Here is an 18,124-nt window from a genome sequence, read left to right as displayed (position 1 = left end):
TTTTGAGAGTGCTTTCTCTTTTTTCCAACTTTTTTCTACCGATTCATGTACGACACAGACTAGCTCAGGCCCTACTCATGCCGAATATTGTGTATGGACTGGAGGTTTATTCAGGTACTAATGCATCGAACTTACGCAAATTACATTCTTGTTTTCATGGTATTTTAAGATACGTTTATGGCTCACATGCGCGTGATAACTACGACTTCTACTCTTTTCAGTTTTTGGGTTGTTCATTTGACAACTTTTTAAACTTGAGATGCTTGTATTTTTTCTTCTGTGTGGTGAAATTTGGTTCACCACGGTATTTGATGGAGTCAATAACGTTTTTGAATACGACTAGAAATACACAGGTGCTGTTGGATCATTTTCACCATCTTGTCTTTGAGAGATCGTTTTCTGTACGTGTAGCCAGGTTATGGAACTCGCTACCTCACCACCTTAAACATTTCTCTATTACTCCTTTTACATTTAAAAAGAATTTGTTAAATTATTTATCTACTCTATAATGCAAATATTTATCATCTCACTGACAATTTCAAACTCAATGCGTTTTAATTTCTTGTTTGCTATGTATAAAGGGTTGTGCGTTAGGATTTTAATTTTAAGTTTTTTTTAGTTTCGTTTTAATTATAAGGTTAAGTTTTTATTTGGAATACTAGAGCTCTATTGATTGAATTTCTATCAACATGTTGTCCAGAAGGGCGTTGGTTGATTAAATAAATAAATAAATAAATAAATAATAAAAAACAAAACGAATGAAAAAATATAAATTTATTAAAAATTAAAATTAATTGATCCAATTGATTTTTTAATTGAAATGTCTTCAATCACAGTTTTAATTGAGCATCAAAAAATACTTGATTAAAAAATTAATTGATTTCATTAGCAAGTTTCAATTAATTTTTTAATTGATTCCATTAAATTTTTAATTGATGTTGAATGCAAAATTCAATTAAATTTCAATCACTTTCTATAACTATTTTTAATCCTTTTTAGTTTGATTCAAAAATTTATAGTTTCAAAAAAAAAAAATAATAATTAAGATTTTAAAAAAATATGTCCATAATTTTTTAACTGTCTTATTCTTCCAAGTTTGATTAAAAAGTTAATTCTATCAATTAATTTTTTAATTGAAAATTTAAAAATTTCAATCATTGACTTAATTGATTTAATTTTTCTAGTTTGATTAAAAGATTAATAGTATCAGTTGAGTTTTTTAATTGAAAAAGTTTTCAGCTTGAATCAACTTTTTAATTGGGAATAGTTTGGTGATATTCTTTTCTGTGTTTTCAGTTTTCTCCCACATGAAAAACATGGCGGAGCTACCTTATTAATAAACCAATAAAATTTTCTTTGACGTGTACCGGAATACGTGATAAGTCTTCTGAACTGAATCTTGGGTAATGAAGACCTACAAGACATTAGTCATTATTGGTCTCATAAAAGTATTACTTAAGTAAATAAAATCCTTCAATACGCTCTTCCAAAATCAGATCATCTCAGATTTTATCTCAGCACCAAATTATTCAGTTTAAAGGCAACTTTTCGAGTTTTTCCTTAGAAGTCGATTAGGCGATTTTGGGAAGTATTAAAATGTTGCTACCAGACATTAGCTATTATTGGGAAATGTTTGATAAGAGAAAAAAAAAACATCCTCTACAATTGCTTTTCCATAAGAAGATTTAATATCAATTCTATTTCATTAAGTTCAAAGGCGACTTTTCGAGTTTTTGTTAGAAGACGATTGGACGATTTTGGACCATATTAAAAATTTGTTAATGGGTTTTGACCAACATTTAAAGTTGATTAGGCGAATTTGACGATTACCAAGAATCGACTTTGTCTTTTCGAGTTTTACACACAAAAAAGTTTTTTTTTATTCACTCACGAAATTAATTGATCCAATTAATTTTTTAATTGAAATGTCTTGAATCACAGAAATGATAGTATCAATTAAAGAATTAGGTTAGGTGGCAGCCCGATGTATCAGGCTCACTTAGACTATTCAGTCCATTGTGATACCACATTGGTGAACTTCTCTCTTATCACTGAGTGCTGCCCGATTCCATGTTAAGCTCAATGACAAGGGACCTCCTTTTTATAGCCGAGTCCGAACGGGGTTCCACATTGCAGTGAAACCACTTAGAGAAGCTTTGAAACCCTCAGAAATGTCACCAGCATTACTAAGGTGGGATAATCCACCGCTGAAAAACTTTTTGGTGTTCGGGCGAAGCAGGAATCGAACCCACGACCTTGTGTATGCAAGGCGGGCATGCTAACCATTGCACCACGGTGGCTCCTTATTAAAGAATTAATTGACAGTCAATTACAAAATTACTTGATCCAATTAAAAATTTAATTGATACTTTTATATTTGTGTGATTGATTTTTATTTCAATTAAAAAAAATTGTTGAATCAATTAAATTTTTAATCGAATATTTTTTAAAACTCAATTAAGATTTTAATTGAAAATTTTTAGTGAATTTTTTTTTCTGTGTATGTATGCTAGTATCAGACTAATTTTACAAAATAGAATTGTATCTTAAAAGTTAATATAACTCTATCCCAGGTTTGGAGTGCATAAAAAGCATAAAGTGTGTAGGAATCATCGTTTTCGTAAGAAATTCTTTCTTTAAGAATTTATGTTTTTATTTATACTTAATAATTTTAAATCAATTTTTTGTTTAATCAACATTATATAATCTTTATTATTAATAACCTCCATTATGTAATTATACACTTTCTTTCTTTCTATTGCAGACCTTCTCCATTTCTATGCTGCTGAGATTTTCACATCATCAAATATTTGTATTCATTGGTATGTAGTGTTACTTTTCATAACCGGTTATTGCATTTACTTCCTTAAAAACCTTTTTTTATATTTTTAGTTGATCTTTTACAAATGTTGGAATTCAATGTAACAGCCCGTTTTCCTATAGCTCCTCTGTTAATTGTTATATTAGCCTTAGTAGGTAAGTAAAAAGAAAAAACAATTTTCCTCATAATTTGATCAACCAAAAGATGAAAACAAAATTTTTATACCCCTTACGTATTGGTCGAAATAGAGATTTCAGACCCCCATAAAGAGATCTATCTACTTGTGTACATTTAATCATCCATTTAGTTGTTGCCTTTTGGGTTAGGTTTAATTGATGCAATTGGAAAACAAAAACATACGGCCGTATCTTAGATACCCACTGAAGCTCGACCGAAGAATCTCTTCGGCCAAAAATCTATAATAGGCCACGAAGCGGCCTTCGGCATCAGAATGTCGATTAAGCGATGCCGAAGCTTTTTTTTAAATAATTTATTTCCAATTTAAGTATCTCAGCCAAAACATCCAGTACAAGTAAAACTAAAAGCTCAAAGTCTCTCATATGTGAAAAACATGAGTGTAATAAAATTGAGAAGTGTAAAAAACAGTATTAGAGAATGAAATGGATATGAATCCACGGAGCCTATTGTGCTACGCAACGGTAACACATTGTAATATTGCAAGAGTTCTCCTTTTTAAAATTTAAGAGCAGAGGTCATAAAATATTTAAGCACTCCGTCGACAAGCGTGGCCAGCGAGTCTGAAGAGGGGCGGACGTCTATTTTGCGGACGTAGATTGAATTTGCATGGAGAAAATTTACATTGTAATATGAAACCTCTGATGTTTTTATTATAAAAAGCCTGTAAGTTCTAAAAGAATATTATAAGACTATAACTGAATTACCTTACCGGATTTTGTCAGTATTTGATATGGCTCCAGAAGCCAAAGTTTTGCTTAGATTTTATTGAAATTTTGCACAAGGAGTCTAATTAGCCATCTAAATCTAACAAGGAGGTTAGATTTAGATGGCTCCCATATATATCGGACAATAGCGATATACACTTACACGGCCACCGGAAACTAAATTTTCATTCCGATTTACTTGAAATTTTGCACAGATAGCATAATTAATTAGTAGTACAGTCAAGTGCGCAAAATTTGGAAATCGGTTAGATTTAGATGGCTCCCATATATATCGGACAATAGCGATATACACTTACATGGCCACCGGAAATTTTCATTCCGATTTACTTGAAATTTTGCACAGATAGCATAATTAACATTCTAGCTACGCATGCCGAGTTTGGTTGAAATCGGTTCAGGTTTAGATATATTTTACGCTCGATATGCACTTATATGCCTCAAGAAGCCGGATTTTTTTCCGATTTGCTTCAAATTTTGCACAAGGAGTATATTTGATAGTATCGGCAAGTGTGCCGAGTTTTATTTAAATCGGTTCAGATTTAGGTATAGCCCCCATATAAACGTACATTTGCAGAAATGCATTATTTTACCAGAGTTAGTGACTTTTAGTGCAAGTTTTTGGCGCATTTGGCTAAGGCCGGGACTAAATATAATACACCGTTGGAAAGGTATTTGAGAGCTTTATTTCTACGTAATTGAAAAGGACAAAATTTGAAAGTTTTGGGGCACGGAACAATTTTTTTTTCAAAAATTCCGATTTTTTGGGAATTAAAAATATGAATTGAAACTTTAATAACTTTTCAACTAATTGTGATATCATTATGATTTTTATTGATTTTTGCAGGGAAAATTGTTTTAAGAAATATTGCTGAATATACCATTCCCAAAATTGGTATAAAAAATCCCCAAAGTGGGGACATATGTTGAAAAAACGTTATTTTCTTGTAATTTGCATATTTCTCAGTTGTTTACTGGTAGGATGTTGAAACCTTTTGCAGTTAGTTAGTGGACACATAGGGCTTTTTGGAATACAGATCGGCTTAGCAATTGTGCTTTGCCAAATGAGAATTTTTGAAATCAAAATTTGTTCCTTTTGAAAAATTGCCGATTTTGGGAGGAGAAAAACTCATATACTACTTGAGCAAAATGACCGACAAGCGCTTGAAACGTATCCATAAGCGTAGTAAGGCCTCTGGGGGGAGGGCTTAGCCCCCTCCAGAAAAAAATTTGGCCCCCCTAGAATGTGAAAACCTATATATTATTTTACATTATTGTTATTATTGTTAAAATGTCTAGATACGGCAATGAACGTATCCTTATTTGGTGTTCTATAAGAAACAAGTAAAAAAAGATTGGGAGAAATCTTGAAAAAAATGTTACGACAGAAAGAATGTAAGTGTCTTTTTCCAAAAAAAAAAAAAAAAATAGTCAAAATTCGATATTTCTCCGAAATTCTAATTTGTGGACTTTACAACTTTTAATCTAAAGCACATGGGTACACATTTTTTTCTAGAATTCGTAGAATTTTATAGGGAATGTAGTTAAAAAGAAAAATTACGAATCCACTAGGTTCAAAATACTGAACCCACTTTGTCAAAATTTTGCAAAAAAAAAAATAAATTGTGGGGCCCAAATCTTACGAACGGTAGAAGGCATTTGCACACGCACGCGAAGTTCTACCCAGAAAAGAAAGAATTATCGAAATTGGTTCAAAATTGCGGATTTGACAGCTAAAATAAATTTTCATACCCCCGAGGTGACCAACTTTCAACGCCTACAGGTCAGCCCGTGGACCCACTAAGGACCCACAAATTTGCAAATTTAGAGGAAAACACCTCAGCTTTCACACACAGAAATTATGTTGATATCTTTATCCGTTCAAAAGTTTCAGAATTATTTCCAAAAAAGCGATTTGGAACCACTGTGCGTTGATTGCTCCAGGAATCATATATAAAAGTTTCATTTGAAAAAAAAAAAACGTCATCGCAGCAGGGAATTTTAGGTGGAGTTGATGGAACATACTACCACAAGAAGATTAGTTCAAATGGTACGCTTCCCGAAGTTAGGTTAGGTTGTGCTAGGTATAGGGGAAGCCCGTTGTTTAAGCTCACTTAGACTATTGTGGTACTTCTTTCTATAATGCTCAATCTCAGAGCTGCCCGATTCTGTGTCTAGCTCATTGACAAGGGACCTTTATTTATAGAAAAGTCCGAATGGACGGGAATGTTACAATTTCGGGTAAAACGTACACAAATTTTGGTATTTATAAGCTCAAAAAAGAGAGAGATGTCTATATGGGGGCTTTAAAGTGACTGTAGATTTTCAATTTCAGACATATCGCGTAAACATTGTATGGAGGCTTAAACAAACGATGGACCGATACACTCCATATCGGCACACTTATTTGTGGACCCAAAGATTTGAAATCTAGAAGTATTTTAGGACCATACAGAGGTGTGCCGAAAACGGTGAGTATCGGTCCATGTTTTAGGCACACTTATTTGTGGACCCAAACTTCGTCTAGATTTCCAATTTCTGGCAATTCGGTTGAAAATTGCAAGTGTCTAGAAGCCCAAGAGATCGGTCTTCGGGGCTATACCAAAACATGTACCGATACATATCATATTTGTCACACATATTTGTGGATTTAAACTATCTTTGGATTTCCAAAAAAAAAAAATGTGGTGTCTAGAAGTCCAAAAACCTGAACCCATACATCCCAATTTCGAACGGAACATGCTTCCAAACGAAAATCGAATCTCAATAAAATTTCAATACGATAGCGTCTTTATTGAAGTCTGACAGACACACAGACGGATATTGTTATATTGGCTTAGAATTTCAGTTGAAAAGCGATATTTCGATGTTTTATAAACGAAATGGCAAACTTATTATATTCATTCTATGGTGGTGGGTATACAGTGTGGCTGATATGTATTCCAACTTACTTCAGGTTGCTATCATTTCTAAACCCCTCGTCGGACAGCTGGCAGATTTATTCCAGTCACAGTTCATTTTATTATTTACAAGCTTATAAAAGCTGTTTTTGATCTATTGTATTCAGAAATAAAGTTATTCGTTATATCGCGAGAACGGATGCAACGCACATTGGAAAATGAGCTTGGACTAAAACCATTGAAGTTCCAAAAAGTGCAGTAGCTCAACGATGCCAAAAAAAGTTGAACTGGAAAGAGCCGTGGGGTTGCTTCGCTTGCACGAAAGTAGACAGTTACCGAATTTGGTTTTCTCCGATGAGAACCCATTCCAAATTGAGCAGTTCGTGAACAAACAAAAAGATCGGAGAGCCACAAAATACCGCAGAGCCACTATCGTGCAAGGTGTAATGGCTTTGTCGGCCGTTTGAAGGCCGTAACTCGTGCCGAAGGTAGCCAATTCGAACAGGGGCCAAATCACCGCATTCGTCATCGAGTTCTGTTTCATATGGAGAAACATTTCGATCGCATTAAATTTTTGGATCACCGCATTCGATCGTAATTTATTTTGTCTACTACTTTTTTTTACATTGCTGTAAACATATGGTAATAAGAAATTGAAAGAGAGTAGAATTTCAAAATAATGTTTTGTTATCAAATTATGGTATTTCTGAGATATTTATATTGTTTTTGTGTGTTAAAATATATGTGTAAAAATATATTATGAATCCAAGTGTTTTTTTCTCGTTTTCGGATTCAGACGATGAGTACAAAGTGGCAATTATAAGGAAAAATATTCGTGACAAAAGCAGTCCTTTAGCATTGCCTAAAGTAGAGTAAGAGTAAATTGTGTTTTTAACATCCATAGATTTAAAAGACGTTTTCATATGTCAAAAGAAGTTTTTAAATATGTTCTTGAAAAAATAAGTTTTTTTGAAGCGGATACTGAGCATTCCTTTCTTTGATCCGATTCCCTAAATGCAAGTAATATTATATTTTCTTAAATGTATTTTGCAAAAATGGAATAATAATTACATTTTCACAAACTTTTTTCTTTTTGTTTACCTTTTTTCTGCTCAAAAATCACTACATACTTCGTTTTCGATAGCATGCTACCTATCGTGCTCAACTTCGAGTAGAAACAATTCGATAACGACTGCGGTGATCCGCGTAAACTACATTACGAAGACGAAGTACTCGATTTCGACTGCGGTGATTTGGCCCCAGATCTAAACTGGTGATAAACTTGTTAACTATTTCGAAAATATTGTTCTTTTTATTGAAATCGACATCGTCAGTACTCTTCATTGTGATACCACAGACGGTGAACTTTTCTCTCATCAATGAGTGCTGCCCGATTGAATGTTAAGCTCAACGAGCCTCAGGGAGCATATTAAAACTTGGCACAGTTAAAATAACAATTTTAGTTTTGGTGAAGGGTATTAAATCTGGTATTTTTAATTCCGATTTCTGTAATCCATATTGTAGCATTCAGTTAACAATAATATGTCTGAATAATACATTTATCACATATTTTATATTTCTTTTTACTCTATTCCCAAATAGGCATGGAAGCTATTATGTCGGAATTCTTTAACGACACAACAACCGCTTTTTACATTATTTTAATTGTATGGGTTGCGGATCAATATGATGCCATATGCTGTCACACCAGTATTACTAAACGCCATTGGTTAAGGTAAGTAATTAAAATTATATTTATTTTTAGGGATAGATTAAATGTTCTGAGATTAAAAACATAAACAAGTAAAAAATAAAAATAAGGCAGTAAGTTCGCCTAGACCGAATTTTATGTACTTGGGGGCTATATATAATTATGTATCGATATGGATCAATTTTTACATGGTCGTTAGAGGGTATAACATCGCGTACCAAATTTTAAACGGATCGGATGAAATTTGTTACTACACTCCAAAAAATATTAACATAATATGAAAGATTAGACAGCCTAAATATTAGGACACGCAATTTACACTAAGAACTATTTTCTTTAAACTAATGAAATTAAAAGAAGGTTTATGATCTTTACTTCAAAATTTTTTCATTAAATTTAGGATATGAACTATGAACTAAGGAAAAATTTCCTTAAAGTAAAGACAAACATTTTTAAATTAAAGAAATCATCTCAAGATTCATTGATATATTAAATATTTATATAAAAAGCGCTTCATATATAATCTAAGACTTATTTTGAGGATTTTGCATCTTTGATTTATTTTTTTTAATTAAAAAAACGTTTTTTTACTTTGAAGTATCTGTTATAATGTGGATTTTAAACGTTTATTTGTTTGTACGATCCCCAATGGATCCCAAATATGCAAGGTCGTTATATACTACCATCGCGTACCGTATCGGATGAAATTCAAAGATTTTCGACAAAATGGAGATAAAATGAATGTTGCTACACTCAAAAAAAAAGCGAACCCTATATGGCACTAAAGCCATTTTAATTCTATTTTAGATCATGGAATTATTATGTTTTAAGAAAATTTTCTTAATTTAAATAATTTTTTCTGTACGTTACTTACAAAAACTAAATAAGGGGGAAATTGTACACAAATGTAGCATAAACATTTTCTAAATTCGTTTCTCCCACAACTTCGTATTACTATCGTATTTTGAGCTCCAAATTTTTCCTTTAAGCCCCGAAATTTTCTTTAACAAATCAAAAAAAAAAAAAAAAAAAAAAAACAAGTATATACGGCCGTAAGTTCGGACAGGCAGAATCTTATGTACCCTCCACCATGGATTGCGTAGAAACTTCTACGAAAGACTGTCATCCACAATCGAATTACATGGGTTGTGGTATCTTAAAACTTCTTAACATCGTTTTCTAAATTGTGAGTTAGTCCATACGTGGTATATATTAGACAAAAAAGTTATGTATAGGTAAGAGTACATATAATTTTTGTGTGATTGGGGATCGATTCATCTGAGGGCTATATATAACTATAGACCGATATGGACCTAATTAGGCATGGTTGTTAACGGCCATATACTAGCACTAGTGATTGGGGATCGATTCATCTGAGGGCTATATATAACTATAGACCGATATGGACCTAGTTAGACATGGTTGTTAACGGCCATATACTAGCACAATGTACCAAATTTCAACTGACTCGAATGAAATTTGCTCCTCCAAGAGGCTCCAAAACCAAATCTCGGGATCGGTTTATGTGGGGGCTATATATGATTATGGACTGATATGGACCACTTTTGGCATGGTTGTTAAATACCATATACTACCACCACGTACCAAATTTCAACCAGATCGGATGAATTTTGCTTCTCCAAAATGCACCAGAAGTCAAATCTGGGGATCGGTTTATATGGGGCCTATATGTAATTATGGATGTGAACCAATTTTTGCATGGTTGTTAGAGACCATATACTAACACCATGTACCAAATTTCAGCCGGATCGGATGAAATTTGCTTCTCTTAGAGGCTTCGCAAGCCAAATCGGGGGATCGGTTTATATGGGGGCTATATATAATTATGGACTTATATGAACCAATTCCTGCATGGTTGTTGGATACCATATACTAACATCACGTACCAAATTTCAACCGAATCGGATGAATTTTGCTCTTCCAAGGGGCTCTGGAGGTCAAATCTGGGGATCGGTTTATATGGGGCCTATGTAACATATAATTATTGACCGATTTCGACCAATTTTTGCATGGGTGTTTGAGGCCATATATTAACACCACGTACCAAATTTCAACTGAATCAGATGCATTTTGGTCTTCCAAGAGGCTCCGGACGTCAAATCGGTGGACCGGTTTATATGGGGGCTATATGTAATTATGGACCGATGTGGACCAATTTTTGCATGGTCATTAGAGACCATATATTGACACCATGTATCAAATTTCAGCCGAAGCGGATGAAATTTGCTTCTCTTAGAGTCTCCGAAAGCCAAATCGGGGGATCGGTTTATATGGGGGCTATATGTAATTATGGACCGATGTGGACCAATTTTTGAGTGGTTGTTAGAGACCATATACAAACACCATGTACCCAACTTCAGCCGAATCGGATGAAATTTGCTTCTCTTAGAGCAATCGCAAGCCAAATTTGGGGGTCCGTTTATATGGGGGCTATACGTAAAAGTGGACCGAAATGGCCCATTTGCAATACCATCCGACCTACATCAATAACAACTACTTGTCTCAAGTTTCAAGTCGAAAGCTTGTTTCGTTCGGAAGTTAGCGTGATTTCAACAGACGTACGGACGGACGGACATGCTTAGATCGACTCAGAATTTCACTACGACCCAGAATATATATACTTTATGGGATCTTAGAGCAATATTTCGATGTGTTACAAACGGAATGACAAAGTTAATGTACCCCCATCCTATGGTGAAGGGTATAAAAAATATAATGTCTAATACATTTTCTTGAAATTGTCGAAAATAATTTACTTATTTTTGTGAAATCCGCGTGACATCTGCACTGAAAAAAAGCTTGCCCTGTTCCAAAGATTTTGTCTTTACACTAATGATATTGGTATTGATTCCGAGCCAAAGAAGCGGAGAACTGAAGTAAGGATACCTTTAAGACACAATTCTCTTCTAAATTAGAGTTTTGAGTAGTTGATTCTAGTAAACAAATTTTAATTAGTTCTTTTTCCAATTTTTTTCTTCATGAGTACTTTAATCCTTTAAAAACGTGTTACCGACAACTTAAATATCCAAATTCAGACAAAAACCTTCTTTAAAATAAAGTTCTTACAAACCTCTTCTAGTTTTGAACGCTTTTTTGCTTTGTATCCAAGATGCAAGATAAAACTACTTCAATGAAAAGGTTATTGACTTTTGGACAAGGAAAAAAACTTTATATTAGAGAAATTCGTCTTGTATACCGAAAGAATTCTCTTCATTAATTTTACGAAACATTCTTCATTTTAAGAATATACGAAACGTCTACGAAATATTCTACATTAAGTTTTCTTCGTAAAAAGTTCGTACTTTTAACGAAACTTTATTCAAATTTCATGACCCGTGTAAAAATTGGAAGATCTAATTAGATATAATTAGATCTCAAAATTGGCCACTTTAGATCTATGCGGATTTACCCAGATATGATGAGATAGAATTAGATATAATTATATATAATTCCACATATGACGATATCTAACATCAGATCCAACCATATATAGGGATAGATGTAATTATATGTAAGACATTAGATCTAGGACAATATTGAGATCTGAGCAGATCTGCTTTCATAGTAACTAGATATGATTAGATCTTACCATTTTTCGGATCTACTCATATCTAATTGTATCAAATTAGATCTCTCAATTTTTACTCGGGGATTTTTGTCAAGAAGTTTTTACGAATTTATCAATAGTTTACGAAACATTCTGCATTAAAATTTACTCATAAAAAGTACGAAAAATTAAAAAAAAAATGAAGAAGTTTCATTGAAGTTGTAAAATTTCCGTTCGCGACATAAAATGGTCTTTGATAATGTGCTTGAGTTCATTTCTTTATTAAAGTTTTAATGCATGTCTATATGCTACTTCTCATTTGGCTGACATGCTATGAATAAAAGTGGAGCAACCTAACTAAAAATTATTCACTAAAAATTTTTACAAAAAGGTCGAAAGTTTTTCGTAAAAAGTACGAAGGTTTTTCACAAAAAGTACAAAACTGTATCATAAAAGGTACGAAACTGTTTCATAAAAAGGCGAAACTGTTTCATAAAAAGTACGAACATTTTTCATAAAACGTACGAAAGTTTTTCATACAACTCTGAAGAACTAATTTCGTTAAAAATACGTATCATTTCGTTCTTTTAATGAAAATTTTCTTTGGTTGTAACACAATGACAAATTTCGTACTTTTAACGAAATTTTCGTTCTTTGTACGAAGAAAATTCTTTCGGTGTATGCTAAGCAATTCGCATTCGTGTTTTAAGGACATGAAATCTTTGGCCTCACGACAATATTTTTTCAAGTGTGCATTTGTAATACAGTTTAATTAAAATTATGCTAAATTTTCTAAAATTAACCAAAATGTTCCTTCCTGGTAGACATGTATTAGAAATAAAGGAAAATTTTAGACACTTTTACAAGTTTTCGACTTAGGAGTGGCGATTTTATAAGGAAAATTTGGGTATTTTGGCAATTTTTGCCCAAATCGTAAAAGCATATACAGTCGAAGCTCGGCTTAACGAACGATATATTGTCAGGCCCTTTCGTTATTTAGAAAAATTCGTTAAATCGAACAGGAATATTAAATGTTAACTTTTATTGAAAATCTTAGTTTTTTTACCAGATGAGTAAAAATTCTTAATCATTAAAAAAATTAAAGCACAGAGACACTTAAAAAATAATACTTAAAATAATCCTGATGAACTTGATATATCTAGGATAGGTTAGATTGAAAAGAGGATCCAAGATTCGCTGTCGTATGGGGGCCTATATACACCCATGTCATAATTTGTGTGCTCTAACTTCTTAGACGAATTGCCTAATTTGTTTCCAGTGCCCGGTTTCAAGAATGGTCAGGCATAGGTAGTGTTCATAGTAACATCTTCCTAAAACGTCTTACATACACCACTACTCCGCTGCTCCTGTCGGCATAGATGTACTCTCAACGCTAGATTGCCGTTTCGACCGAGCAACAAAAAATTTTTCAGCGGTAGTTTATCCCTCTCACTAATGATGTTGATATTCCTGTGTATTTCATAATTTATCTTCAGCTATAAGACGCAGGTTCCTTGTTTGTTGTGCTAAATATAGAATCGGGTAGTACTCATTATTAAGAGAAAAATTCACCACCTGTCCAATTGGGAATCCTACGAAATATTGCCACTAACGGACCTATTACAGGACTAGTACCAGTGCTCGAGTTTGTCGTAGTTTTTAAATTTTCATATAATTTATTGATTTCTATACTCTCTTTATTTTAAAATTTTATTTGATCTAGACATTTACCTATGGGCCAACATAGTCCAAAAGTTTTTCTTTCTGATGAAATTTGGATGATCAAAATAATACCGGTACCTAAGGGTTTGTCCCAGACTGGTTCATGAGGACCTGTCTAGTCCTACTAAATTCTTCCAGGTCATGTAGTTTGGAATGAGTCCAATCCGTGGCCTGCAGTGTAAATTTATCCCCGTGAATGACAAACCCGTGTTGAAGTGACCGGTCCCTTCCATACGTTTCGGGACTGGTCTATTCACACCAGGGAGTAGTCCTGTACCGGTTCTGTTGTAGATTCATTTCCCGTAGCGAAGCTGCGCCACTCTATCTAACCTAACTTTACCAGTTACCCGGCCATTGAATATGTGTTTTCTAACATTTTAATGGAATCTAAATATCTTGGGAATGCCGTACTTTGTGGACATTTCCTAAGGACTTAAGCCATTCTCACAATCGTCTAATATTGCTCATTTTTTGTTATTTTCTTAAGATTAAAAGCCTTTTCGTTGAATCGAACGTAAATTTTGTTCAATTGTTCGTTATTTGGAATACTCAATGTTAAGAATTTTGACGTTCGCTAAATTGGATTTTCGCTAAATGGGATATTCGTTAAACAGAGCTTCGACTGTATATGGAAGCTATATAGAAGTCTAAACCGATTTCAACCAAATTTGACATGCATACTTAGTATATTAATTCTACTACTCCCTGTGCAAAATTTCACGTAAATCGGACTACAACTTTGAACTCTGTGGTCATAATACGGAAAATCGGGCGAAAGGTATATATAGGAGCTATATCTAAATCTGAACCGATTTCAATAAAATTTAGCATACTTGACTAATTGTACTCCTAGTGCAAAATTTCAACCAAATTGGGCTAAAACTCTGGCTTCTGTGGCCATATAAGTCTATATCGGTCCAAAGTTATATATGAGAGCTATATATCAATCTGAACTGATTTCAATCAAATTTGGCACACCTGACTATAGTACTTATTGTTCTCCTGGTGCAAAATTTCAAGCAAATCAGGGTAAAACTCTGGCTTCTGGGTCCATATAAGTGCATATCGGGCGAAAGATATATGGGAGCTATATCTAAATCTGAACCGATTTCTTCCAAAATCAATAGGGTTCTATTCTGACCCAAAACAGGAACTTCTGCCAAATTTGAAGGCGATTGGATTTAAACTGCGACCTAGACTCTGATCACAAAAATCTGTTCACATGGCCAGATCGACTCAGAGACCCACTCTGAGCATTATTGCCAAAGACACCATGTGTCTATCTCGTCTCCTTCTGGTGTTGCAAACATATGCACTAACTTATAATACCCTGTTCTACAGTGTGGCGCATGGTATAACAATAATTGAGTGTTGCAATCAACATCAATTAAATTTTTAATTGAATCAATTAAAAAATTAATTGAAATTTACTAAAGAAATCAATAAATATTTTTCTGCCAAATTAAAACTGTGATTGATATTATCATTTTTTCAATTAAAAAATTAATTGGATCAATTAATTTCGTGATTGAATCACAATTTGTTTGTTTGTAATACACTGAAATAAATGCCGCACACCACCATCCCCAAAGAAATTAATTAATATTTTTCTGCCCAATTAAAACTGTGATTGATATTATCATTTTCGTGATTGAAGACATTTCAATTAAAAAAATTAATTGGATCAATTAATTTCGTGATTGAATCAGAAAAGATTTGTTTGTGTGTAATACACTGAAATAAATGCATTTAATTGTTAAGTTTTCTTTATGAAAGAAGTGTATCACCTTTTATGGCTTGTGACATGTTTTGTGCCACTCTCTAGAAATTCTCAACGATAACGCTGGTGTTGGTCTAAAATTTAGTTTCCTAGAAATAAATGCGATACTCTTATATAACCGTTAAACAACCAATGTACAATATATAATCGCCTCTTGGGATATATTCACTACCATGATTGAAGTTTGACCCAAATTCAATTAACATATTTTTTAACTATGAAAATCAATTTGATAAATTTGAGCTTGTCCAAATTATGCAATTTGTATCAATTACATTCCATCATAATTGAAATATTAAAATAGAAAGACTTTCAATCACATTATGCAACATCAGTTTTCCTTGTGTAACTAAGAGAGTTTTGGTAGCTTTTAATTTAATCAATATTTTTACATAATTGTTTGTTCGTTTTTGTTTCTCTCTCTCGAAATATTGAATTAATTAGTTTCGATTTTTTTCTATGAAACCCAAAAGTAATATTACCATATAAAAAGAACAACAATTGCCACAACGTCATGGGCTCTTTTCTTTTCTTCCTGAAATGGTATTATTCCAATAAAATTTCAATTCATTAAAATATATGAAAAGGAGAGAAAAAAAACAACACCTCAATTGTCTTTAGGTTATTCCATCGCACAACCCACTTAATGTAGAGGACCATAAGACAGTAATTAGAATGTTATTAATTAAATATTGCCATAATACCTTGCTAATTCTGGTTGCTTATTTCATGCCCTTTTTCCTATCATGAAGTACAAAATAAAGGAAATCAAACAACGGCTAGCTATATAATGAGGCATAAAATATACAACAAGAGATTAAAAATAAGACACGAATAAATAATTGGGTTTAGCGACCAATTTACCAACATTATAATTATTATGGTTACCAGGGAGGGACCCCCACAGTATACCAACCTTCCAAATACCATGGAGCTGTTTTACAGGGAAAAATTCATTATTAAGAGTGGTAGGAAGCAATACCATTTCTTTTTTTTACAAGATATTATTATAGAGTTGTTTACAATAAAATAAGCAACAAGTTAGAAGTGTACTAAAGGGTGATTCTTTTGAGGTTAGGATTTTCATGCATTAGTATTTGACAGATCACGTGGGATTTCAGACATGGTGTCAAAGAGAAAGATGCTCAGTATGCTTTGACATTTCATCATGAATAGACTTACTAACGAGCAACGCTTGCAAATCATTGAATTTTATTACCTAGAAAAGTTGGCAGAAAATCCGCTTTTTTATCGACAAATTTTGTTCAGCGATGAGGCTCATTTCTGGTTGAATGGCTACGTAAATAAGCAAAATTGCCGCATTTGGAGTGAAGAGCAACCAGAAGCCGTTCAAGAACTGCCCATGCATCCCGAAAAATGCACTGTTTGGTGTGGTTTGTACGCTGGTGGAATCATTGGACCGTATTTTTTCAAAGATGCTGTTGGACGCAACGTTACGGTGAATGGCGATCGCTATCGTTCGATGCTAACAAACTTTTTGTTGCCAAAAATGGAAGAACTGAACTTGGTTGACATGTGGTTTCAACAAGATGGCGCTACATGCCACACAGCTCGCGATTCTATGGCCATTTTGAGGGAAAACTTCGGAGAACAATTCATCTCAAGAAATGGACCGGTAAGTTGGCCACCAAGATCATGCGATTTGACGCCTTTAGACTATTTTTTGTGGGGCTACGTCAAGTCTAAAGTCTACAGAAATAAGCCAGCAACTATTCCAGCTTTGGAAGACAACATTTCCGAAGAAATTCGGGCTATTCCGGCCGAAATGCTCGAAAAAGTTGCCCAAAATTGGACTTTCCGAATGGACCACCTAAGACGTAGCCGCGGTCAACATTTAAATGAAATTATCTTCAAAAAGTAAATGTCATGGACCAATCTAACGTTTCAAATAAAGAACCGATGAGATTTTGCAAATTTTAGGCGTTTTTTTAAAAAAAAAGTTATCAAGCTCTTAACAAATCACCCTTTATGTTCGGTTTGGATGAAGGCCATATAATCTCCGCCATCATTAGGTTTTAGAAAATCCTATTTTGAAAGTCAATAGATCGGAATTGAAATGAGATCGTGTTATATTGGGACTGATTGAAACATAATCCCTACGTGAACCATTTTTGGATTTTTTTTGTGTATGTAGGACAATGAAATCCAAAATGTCACATTTTAAACGCTAAAACAAACAAATTGACGTTAAAGAGAATTGGCCTTGCTTCAAAAGACATACGATTTTAACGGAGGAACGTAAATTTAAAAGATTCTTGTCTTAAATTTAATGAAGAATTTTTTTAAGACAAACATTATGAACTTTTATGATTATGAATTTGCCCTTAACCCTTAAATGTATCTTTTAAGATACAACCACCAAAAATTCGTAAGTCTTAAAATTTTGACCGAATTCTACGAAACCAAGTTTGTTGTATTTAAAACATCATAATGCAGTTGTAAAAAATATGTTTTTTTTCCAGAAAATCTATAGTACTTCTGTGTAAACTGACAGCAAAATTGAAAGAAAATTGAAATTAAATTTTGACCAAAAATTCAAAAGCCTACAAATTGGAGAACAATTCATTTTTACCAAAAATAAAAGGAATGTTGGTAAAAAATTTGTGTAGTGTAAAAATATCCCTATTCTCTATGCTCTATCAACAATCAAATTGTTTATTTGTAAACAAAAAATTTATTTA

The 18,124-nt window shown here is 33.2% G+C and overlaps 1 protein-coding gene across 2 annotated transcripts in view; it reads left to right on the top strand.

Moving 5' to 3' along the window:
* The window catches only part of LOC142237993 (uncharacterized), a 103,360-nt gene that overhangs the window by 17,868 nt on the left and 67,368 nt on the right, over nucleotides 1-18,124 (top strand). For both annotated transcript variants that reach the window (XM_075309477.1, XM_075309478.1), the window contains exons 9-11: nucleotides 2,765-2,822; nucleotides 2,893-2,976; nucleotides 8,244-8,376. In XM_075309477.1, the coding sequence (XP_075165592.1) occupies nucleotides 2,765-2,822; nucleotides 2,893-2,976; nucleotides 8,244-8,376 (275 nt within the window). The remainder of the gene's footprint in view (nucleotides 1-2,764; nucleotides 2,823-2,892; nucleotides 2,977-8,243; nucleotides 8,377-18,124) is intronic.

Source organism: Haematobia irritans, chromosome 5 (genome assembly GCF_050003625.1).
Source record: "Haematobia irritans isolate KBUSLIRL chromosome 5, ASM5000362v1, whole genome shotgun sequence".
NCBI lineage: Eukaryota > Metazoa > Arthropoda > Insecta > Diptera > Muscidae > Haematobia > Haematobia irritans.
This window is presented reverse-complemented; position numbering and strand designations above follow the sequence as displayed.